We start from the raw sequence: 9798 nt of genomic DNA, 5'->3' as shown, positions 1-9798 counted from the left end.
CTTCTCTCTCCCGTTCCCTCTGTCCCACAGTGGCTATTCCAACAAGCCCCGACTTACCTCATTCTGCCGAGAGAAGAACGGCAGCTGAGGGGCTCTTACCTCAGTTTCCCCCTTGGGAGTCTCCAAGAAGGTGGCGGGGGGGGGGGGGGCGGGGGGGAGAAGGCAAAGCAAATAGTGTCACTAAAACGCTGAGACTAAGCCACCGAGCCTCCCACCACAGTATTCCTTGTTCTCAATGCTTTGTCTGTTAATCTCTTTGATTCCTGGGTCTCAATGTCCTCATCGGTAAAATGGGGGTAATCATGGCATGTAACTCAGAGGTGTTGTGGGGGGATTACAGGAAACATAAAGTGTCTAGAATTGTGTCTGGCACACGAGAGCCCATTAAATGTTAGCAATTACCATTAAACATCTTTATTGAGCCTGTCTGCCCGGTATACTAGTCTTTAGAGACGACTTCCTTCTAGATCACTCAGTATTTCTCTTGCCTTCTCCCATTTCTGTTCAGGAGACTGCGTAGGTCACCAAGTTGGAGAGGTCCGCGAAGTCCCCACTCAACGGACGGAACCCTTTTCTGCCCTGGGCCAGAGGGGTGAAGGGTTGTTGTTCTCACCCTAGATAGAGCCCGTCCTCCCCACCTCCTCAGACCCGCAAGTTTGCCCAAAAGAGGAGCCCAAGGTCGGCTTTGGCTAAAGCGCCCTCTGCTGGTTGCTGGCAAAAGACCTTGAGCAGGGGTGGACACTTCATGGTAGAGGCAGGGAAGAGCTTTCTGAATGCGAGGGGGACTTCTGTCCAGTGCAGAGCCCAGAGCCCTACCTTCTCATCTCCAAAATATCTGGCTTGGGGTAGCCCTTTTTTGTTTGTTTGTTTGCCAGCCTGAGAACGGGCTCGGCAGATAGCCTCCCCTCTCCCCACCAGGGCAGAAATGCTAAGACCGGGATAAGCTGCCAGCCAGCTCTGACCACCTGCTCCCATTTCCCCAAACAGGAGGAAGGAGAGACAAGACCACACACACAGGGCATCCTGACAGCAAAGCACAATGAAGGGCTTAGGGGGTTGGTTCTTCTTTTGAAGAAGGTAATGGGAGAGGGCCCCATGTGGAACCTGGGAGACTAGAGAGAAAATGGGTTATTGGGTTGTAAGCCCAGTGCACTCAGAAGGTGGTGGCCCACAGCTGTCTCCTGTTGCTCATATTGTAAGCCCCTCTCCTCCTCAAAGCCCGAGATAGATCCTCCCTCCATGTCCAAGTGCACTGGCCAGACATTTGCTGTACCTCGGGGGGGGGGGGGGGGGGCGGTGGGAGGGAGGAATTAAAAACAAAAAAGCAGAAGAACACAAGTTAGACTGCAGGAAGGACTGTCCTGAGAGCGAGGCTGGGTGTAGTCTTGTCGCTTTAGTCTCTGGGGCTAGTTTGGAGGACAGAGACCTTGGTCTCCCAGGGTGGACTAAGGGAGCTGGGAGCTTGGCGCAGACACCCCAGGATTCTCTAGGGCTTTGTAGGGGGTTGGTGGGTCCCCGAGGGGAAGCGGCCGCAGTGAAATCATAGGGGATTGTTTTATTACATTGCAGGGGATGCTGCTGTCCCCAGACTACACACGCAGCCACTTCTCCTGGGCTGGCAGCCTCCACAGAGGGCAGGGAGGGCCACACGATGGCACATCGCACTGCTGCTTCTTGATACGGTGCTGGTGGGCGAGTCTGCGGGTGGAGGGTTCGGGGGCGAGGGGGGGGTGGATTCAGACTCCAGGCCGAGCTCCCCTGGCCTGACCCGCCCAGGCCATCTTGAGATGCCGGGAGGAGGTACTGGGAATTCACCCCAGGCTCTATGCAAGTGTCCAGGGGATTAGGGCAGGGGGAGGAGGTGGCCTGGACAGCAGTGAGAGAGAAAACAGGGGGAGAAAGAGGCAGAAGGTGACAGACAGTGGTCAAAAGCACTAGGAAAGGACAAGGCAGTCCTGAGACAAGAGAAGTCAGCGAAGACTCCCATTTCCAGATCCTGTATCCTTTCCCGCCCCACTTGCTCCCCCACCCCCAGCTTCGTTTTTGGGAAAGTTCTAGCAGTTTGGTGGCAAGGGCAACAGATTCCAACAGGGTTGCTTTCTCCACACCTACTCCTCTACCTCCCGGCTTCCCCCCCCGACCCGCCAGGTACACACATTCTGGGGGCTCCTGCCCCAGGACAGAGGTCTGGGGGCCTTGCCCTCAAGAAGGAAGTGTTTGGAAGGTGCTCGAGGTGCTGGAAGAAGGGAAGTGGTAGAGGACCCCGGTGGGTGCTGGGCACTGAGAAGGCCAGAGGGGGTCCCCCGTTGGGGAAGGACCAGGAAGTGCTGCGGGATGGAAGGCCAAGGGAGGTGTCAGGACACACGTTCGGGTTCACAGCTTCGATTTCCTTCCCTCCCTCCTCTAACCACCGAGGGCACCCCTACCTGTGGGTCAGGCTAACCCCCTTTCCTGGCAGAGCCAACCAGCACTACGACACAGACAGGGCACACAGCGGCAGGCCTGCACCCACTAACAGCCACCCCCCCCCCCCATGCATGTGCACACCCAGGCCCCTATCCAGGCCCCTACGGAGGCCGAGTGATGGGCCCAGAAGGGCACCTGGGCCTGCAAGCACAGGTCTCCAGGGGTGGTGGTCCTGCAGCAAGGATCATCTCCATCCCCGGAAGAAATCTCCCTGCTGAACCTACCCTTGAAGGAAGGGGTGGGGGCGGGCAGGAAGGAACAGTGACTTTGGGAGAAAAAATGGTGGAGAGACCTGGTTTGAAAGAAAATACCAGAGAACACCACCAGGGTGACAGTGGAAGAGGCAGGTGGGAGCTGATGATAGGTTCCCTGCCCCGCCCCCCCCCCCCCGCAGCCCCCCCACCCCCATGTCCTGGTCTGCTCATGCACTCCCAGAAAGCACCCCTAAGGAGCCCCCACTGTCCACAGGGCCTCCTTCCCCCAGCCCCTCAGAGCAATCTTTCCACTTCAGTGCCTTTCCCCCCTCACCCTGGTGACACACGCAGGGCCCGGTGAATAGAGGACGTTTAATATTTCTGTGCTGGTCAAACAGAACACAGGTGGGGAGTACATAGGGGAGGGGGCGGAGGGCCCCCTGCCTCTCAGGAGGGGTGGCTTGTGAAGGGGTGTATGTGGGGGGGTTCTTGGGAAATAGTCCAAGGAGGTCTTCTCAGCAAAGGGGCCTGGCCTGGGGTATCACGAGCATCCAACACACCCAGTCCATGGCCTAAGTCGGGGTCCCCCATAGGGGGTCTGTGGAGTCTCACTTCTTTTCCAGCTCCTTTGCTGGAATCCACACTCCCAGTGTGATGGGGGACTTGGTCCTAGCGAGGGGTCTGGAGAGCCCCCAGGAAGCAGCCCAGGGTTGGGACTGGGGCTCAAGGCCCACTGCCCGAGGAGAGGAGAGCCCCTCGGGATGCTGAGGGCAGCACACCTCCTTCCCTCTGCCCTCGGACCTTCCTCCTGGCTGGCCAAGAGCAGAAGTAGGGGTGAGCAGGGCCCCCAGCCTCTACTGAGTCCCAGGGTCCTCAGGGTGGGGTGGAGGAAGGGTGGAGAGAGGGTCTGGGCCACCAACAGACACTGTAAACTTTGGTTTAAAACAATAACTTAAGTGGAGGGAGGGCTTCCAGCCTGGGGCTAGGGACGGGGAGCAAGAAGGGTGGGGGTGGGGGTGGGAGGCCACAAAGGAAAAAGCCAACAAAAAGTTTTGGTTTTTGCTTCCGGCATAAGAAAGGTCTTTGGTCATCGGTTTAACTGGGGGTGGGGAGGGGGACTGAGGAGGGGTGAGGGAGGACTACCATGAGGGGACCTGTAGGCTGGGGGTGACCTGTTGGGTCACAGCAGTCACCTGTCCCTCAAGCCTGGTCTCAGCCTGGCCTCTCCCGTGACAGAGGCAGGATGCTTCCTGGGTGGCACTGGCAGCTTCAGCCTCGAGGGCCTCGCGGCTCCCCCTCCATCGGCCCACCCGGCACAGACCTCTGCGAGGAAGCCAGCACTGGGCCTCTTCCTCTGCTCCCTGGTGTGTGGGGGGCAGCCGAGGGGCACCCAGTGAATGGGGTGGAGGCCCAGTTCGGCCTGGGTTCCTGTCCGGGAGCGAGGCAGCCTTGCTCTCACAGACCCCGCAGGGCAGCAACACCCCAGCTGTGGTTCTTGAGTGGGCACAGCTCAGGGGGCCCGTTTCTTCTGGGGATGGTCTGGAACGTCAGCTCCCCCCCGCCCCAGCCCAGGCCAGGGCAGGGAGAGGAGGTGGGGGCTGGGGAGATTTCTTCACAGTACGGAAAAGAAGGTGAAAGGGGGCACAAATTAGGAAAGGGGGGGGGGCCTCTGGCCAGAAAACACTGCCAGAGCCAGGTGCGAGGGGCCCTGGGTTTGAGAGGGGTGGCTTAGCCCCGCCTGCGGGTCTCCATGGCGCTGAGGGGCCCTGTAGGGGAGAGCTGGTGGGGGAGGAGGGCCCTGCTGCTGGTGGTTGGGGGGAGGCGGTATTCAGATGTAGGGGAGGGTCTGAGGAAGGGTCTGGGCCCTCCGATTCCTCTGCCGGTCCCAGACCAGGGGTTTGGTGTCCCTTCGGGGGCAGGACCGTCGCTGCCCCCAAGCGTCTGTCAGTCAGGTCACGTTGGGAGTTGCTGGCCCAGCCTCCCCCACCCCCCCATCTGAGTCCTGGAAGTGCCTTGAGGTTTGGGTGGGGCTGAGGAGTGGGGGGGTAGGTGGGGCCTGGGTTCCGGAGGGAGGGGTCTCACCCCTGCCCTGCCTGCCCCTAGAGACCCTTAGGACAGTTCCTCTCCTGGCAGCTCCTCCTCCAGGTCCCTGTCTTCTGGAGGCCCCGCGGTGCTGGGGTTGGGGGGGCCCAGGGCGGGGCCTGGCCGCCGGTCTTCCTCTGCCTCGGCCGGCTCCTCTTTCACCTGCACCTGGTGGCTGTGACAGAAGGGATCGTGTGGGCACCCGGGGTGGGGGGGGGGGCATGTTCCCCAGCCTCCACAAACACCCAGAATTTGGGGGTGCAGTGGGGTGCCCGCAGCTCACTCCCCTAGGACCGCATCATCCCTGAGCCACTGGCGCCTGACGTCTTAGGTCTGATCTCCCCCAGAGCTCTCCTCCCAGGAAGGGGGATGTTGGGCTGGGCAGCGGTCGCCTCTGATTGGGGAGAAGACAGAGAACAGGGGGAGAGGAGGAAGGAGAGGAGGAAGAAAGCAGGAAGGAGGGAAATAAAAAGGAAGCGGAGAGAGGAGAATGAGAAGGGAGAGGGGAGGAGAGGCACCATGGGAAGGGAGAAAGAGAAGTCACTTGTCTGGGAAGACAGGTGTGTGTGGGAGGGTGTAAGAAGATAGAGACCCCACCTGCAGTGGTGTCTGAGGGGCCCCGGGGGTGGGGGATCCGTGCTGTGTGCTCACCTGTACTGGGGTGGGGAGAGGCGAGGGGGGCTGCTGCTACCATTGCTGGGCAGCGGCTCCACGGAGGTGCCCACGTCGTCGTGGCTGAGTGGAAGGAGGCTGCTGGCGGAGCCCGGGTTCAGCATGCCAGGGCTGTTGAGGAGGGGGAAGCTGCTCTCGGCCAGGGCAGCCTGGAGGGCACAGGGTTGGCCCCGTCAGCCAGCCCTATCCAGGCAGGTGCTGTCCCTTCCGTGTCCCTAGAAAGCCTCCAGGGCGTCCTGTGCTGGCAGATCTATCTTGGCAAGTCCCCAGCCCAGGCTCGGCCTTTCCCACACATCACCCCTCCCCTCCCAAGGCCAGACTGTGACCCTGACCCACTGCCTCACAACATTCCCGGGAACCTGGGAACGTGGGCCTGACCTATCCCTTCCCAGGAGGCAGAGGGCCCCGAGCCTGACGAGCCAGAGAAGGGGACACAGCTGATTATGCCGACCTCCCTCCCTGCTTTGGTGCCCCGAGTTGGGGTGGGGCAGAGGGCTGGGGTTTGGGCCCCTCGGAGTGGTCTTCCCCCTCCCAAGCCAGATGGGAGCTCTGCAGGGGAGAGTGGACGAAGGGCAGTGTGTGTGGGCAGGACAGCAAGGGGGCAAGAGGGAAAAGGGCTCCCGTCAGGGCACACTCACCTGGTAGCTGGCGTTAAGTGCTCCGTAACTGAGGCCCGAGATCATGTTCTTCACCAGGGTGGGGCTCCTGGAAGACAGAGAAGGCAGTGCTCCGTTCGTTCCTTCAGGCCTTGACCCTGACTAGGTCCTAGGTCGCCTTGCACTCGGCGATATTCCATTCCTGATGCTAGGAGGCTACGGCACGGTCAGCAGCGTCTGCCGAGCCCTGGGCGGGCTCCATCGCCCTCAACCCTCACGCTGACCCGGCATGGCATGGCACGTGCTGACAGCCCCCTTCCCGGGCCCTGGGCAGTGTCTCAGAGCCGGCAAGTGGGAACGGGGGTCCCTCCCGATGCCTGTCTTCACATCATGCCACCCCAGCAGTTTTTCTCTGCTGTCTCCATTTCCCAGTGCTTGGCGGACCCAAGCTAGAGCCCTGACCTCCCCAGTCTGTAATATCCACGCTATCTTGCCATACGGAATCGTGGGACATCTAATAACCCAGGGGCTTGGCTTGGCCTGTCCCCAGGTGCTCCACGCCAAAGGCTTGTCTGCCCAGGAAGGGGTTCAGGAGTTGGGTCAGGAAAAACCATGGCTCAAGGCTGTCCCTCTTCCATAGCAATTAATCCCCTACCCCCCATTTACAGAGCATCTGAGGGAGGTTAAGGAACTGACCCAAGCTCACCCAGCCAGTGAGAAGCAGAGGTGCATCTGAATCCAGGTCTTCTGACCAAGTGGGTAAAGAGACGTAAAGATAATGCCCCCATGTTTGGAGGGGGGCACTCAGAAGGGGATGGCTCTCCTTCCTTTTTCCAGGCCCCAACCCTGCCCAGCCCCCACAGCTGAGTGGGGTGGAGAGGCTCTTTTCCCAGGAGAAAGATCTTCGAGGGCAAAAGGCATTCACACAAATAGATATCCACCTACTTGCCTCACTTCTCTCCCCTTCCCAAAAGTCCTCTGGCCCAAGAAGCACGGGCAAAGGGTGGCCCACGTGAGGGACATCTGGGGTGGGAAGGCCACTGGGTGTTGGAAGGGAAGCCAAGGGGAGGTTTCGACCCACCCCCAGGTTCCGCAGTTTCCACTGAAAATGCTGCATGCTAGAGCGAATGCAAAAGGTGGGAGTTCAGAGACCCAGCTCTGCTGTGAATCTGCAGTACGGTGTGACCTTCCCCCAGCCCCTTGCCCTCTCTGGGTCTCCTTTCCCTATAAAACAGAGAGGTGGGGCCTGGGGTCCTCAGAGGTCAGCTCATCCTGTGATGAGATAGGGGAGTACGACTCTGAGGCTGACAGCCCCCTCACCAATGGCTACCTAGCTGGCATCTGCCCATGTCCCAGCTCCAGCCATGGCTACTTTGGGTCTCTGTCTCTGGTGCCAGGTCCCCCTAGGCTCCTTCCCCTCAGCCAGAAATAGGGACAGAATAAGACATACATGTCCTCTTTCTGATCACCTGCCACTTCCAGATTCTAGGCTCCCCACCCCCGAAGTGGGAAGGACTGGGTTCACATGGGTGTCCTGGAGAAAAATGGGGGGTGACCCGGTCCACGCCCCAGGCAGATGCCTCTGCTCGGGGCTGGGCCAACATACCCCGTCATCTTTGGCGGCCTCCGTTTCTGATACTCGCGCTCATCCACGGTCCACACGGCGCCCTTAACGTTCTCCACGCGCACGAAGCACTTGTGCAGGCTGAGGTTGTGCCGCACGGCATTCTAGGGGTGCGGAGACAGGGCGGGTGCTCAGAGGCCCCTTCCCCACTCAGGCAAGCACACACAGCAAAGTCCCTGTCCCACCATGTCCCACCTCCCCTGGCCCAAGGACAAGAAGGCTGCCCCAGGGAGGAGTCCCAGCCAGGGGCGAAGGCAGGCCTCTCTCCCGCCCTTGACCCAGGGACTGCCAGGGTCCTCAGAGCCCACAACCCATTTTACGATCTGCTCCCTTCTCCCTGCCATCTTTTGGAAAACCCTGTCTACCAACTAAATGCTATCTAGGTAGTAATAATTTGTTTTCCCGGCAGCATTGATCAGACACACGTAGCTGTTACTTGGGGCTCCTGATCACCAGGAGATCACACTCGGGCCCTGGCACATCAGTGACCTGTTATCTCAGGTGCATGCAGAATTTCCACTAGGCTTTAGAAGTTCTGGACATAAATCAGGAACCCTCGCTGCAACCTTCCTCAATTTCTAGGAGTGTGGGAACCATGACTTTGAGAACAGACAGCTTATTAAGAGCATGAGGTAAACAGCAGGCCTAATGCATACTTGTTGAAATACACGGGGAGAAAGGAGAGCATGGGTTTAGTAGCTGGGAGGCAGGAAGAGGAGAGAGAAAAGAGGAAAAGTCACCTTGTCGCTCCCACCTCCTCCTGGCAGGGTAACTTCAGGAATTGAGGCCATCTGAATTGTAGGACACTTGGGTGAGGGCGGGGGTGCTTGGCCCAATTTCCCCCGGGGCGGGGGGGGGGGGGCTAGACGAGGGCCCTAGCCCACCCACTCCCCGCATGGCCCTCAGTCCCGTCTCTGTGCTCTCCTCTCTCGGCTTCGCCCCCCCACCCCCAGCCATCCCTGTCCCTGTTACCTGTCCTCCCTCTGCTTCCCCCGCCTTGTCCCCATCCTTGTCTCCTCTTTACATTTCTAAACGGGGAAGAAAGCCGGCAGGGCGGGCAGCCCGTGCCCCTGGAGATCCCCTCTCCCTCTCTCCCTTCCAACTCTTGCCACTTGCAACTGGCCCGATTTCATTACCAATTTTAATTTGCCTCTAATTAAATCCTGTGTATTTTTCCGACTCGCTTGCTAATCCACGAGGGAGGCGGGCGGCTGGAGTGGAATCTCTTGGAGCGATAATTACAAAGGGCCTAATCACGCCGGGGCTCCTGCCTCGGAATAAATTTGCCCGCATTACGGGGCTCCGATCCTCCGCTTTGCAAATGAGAATGACCCCAATTTCCGAGGATGGCCTCACCGGGGCTTTTTTCCCTCATTTCGAAGCCTGATTCGTGATGAGAGACTAATTCGTTACGCTGAAACATTAACGGCAATTTAAGGGGTCTGGCGGGGGGCTGTGTAAACAAAAGGACGGGCCCACAACACGGGCCCTGAGAGGGGATGGACACAGGGGGCGGGCTGGTGAGGACCACTGGCTTGGCAGATGGCAGCTCTGTCCCCGGATGAACGGCAGCTGGCCTGGCCCACGCTGGTGCCCGACCCTTCTGCCCTGGTCTGAAGTGGACAGCAACTCAGGGTGTGGGCCAGAAAGGGTGAAGAGGGAGGAGGGGATGAGATACAGTTGAGAAGAGGCGGGGCCTCAAGGGGCAGACGAATGGGTGGAAAGTGGAAGGGGAACAGTTGGGTGTAGACAGGGTACGTTTCCTGAGGAACAGGGATGAAGCCTGGCTGCAAAAATCCTGAGGGTGAAAGTGGACCACGAGCAGGGACAGATTCTACTGTGCCACAGGTAGGGAGGGCACAGGTAGTGCCCTAAGTGGCAGAAACAGCAGCAGGGCACTAACTAGGAAGGTCAACTGCTCCCCCAGCTCCCGGTGTCGCACTGGGACCTACACTAGGTGAGGGGGGTGGAGGTGAAGACCTGGGAGTGAGAGACACATGACTGGGATGACCCTGGCTGGGTGACGACTGAAGGTGGCATGGGAGGCCAAAGGCACTGGGCTAAAGGGGAGAGGCTTCAAGATGGTCATTGAGGGGTTTCAGGAAGTCCCCCAAACCAGCTCCTTCTGATCTCAAGAAAGGACAATGGGGTGATACAGTTAAGA

General features: G+C 59.5%; 1 protein-coding gene across 9 annotated transcripts in view; it reads right to left on the bottom strand.

Moving 5' to 3' along the window:
* Positions 1–3012: 3012 nt before the first annotated feature.
* FOXP4 (forkhead box P4) overlaps positions 3013–9798 on the bottom strand; it is a 51111-nt gene continuing 44325 nt past the window's right edge. For 5 of the 9 annotated variants that reach the window (XM_042938710.1, XM_042938713.1, XM_042938711.1 and 2 more), the window contains 5 exons: positions 8375–8425; positions 7617–7738; positions 6053–6119; positions 5394–5563; positions 3013–4917 (listed from right to left, as the gene is read on the bottom strand). In XM_042938710.1, the coding sequence (XP_042794644.1) occupies positions 4770–4917; positions 5394–5563; positions 6053–6119; positions 7617–7738; positions 8375–8425 (558 nt within the window). In that variant the 3' untranslated portion in view covers positions 3013–4769. The remainder of the gene's footprint in view (positions 4918–5393; positions 5564–6052; positions 6120–7616; positions 7739–8374; positions 8426–9798) is intronic. The other 4 variants (XM_042938714.1, XM_042938716.1, XM_042938715.1 and 1 more) reach the window with 1 other exon arrangement.

This window comes from Panthera leo, chromosome B2 (assembly GCF_018350215.1).
Source record: "Panthera leo isolate Ple1 chromosome B2, P.leo_Ple1_pat1.1, whole genome shotgun sequence".
Lineage (NCBI taxonomy): Eukaryota > Metazoa > Chordata > Mammalia > Carnivora > Felidae > Panthera > Panthera leo.
This window is presented reverse-complemented; position numbering and strand designations above follow the sequence as displayed.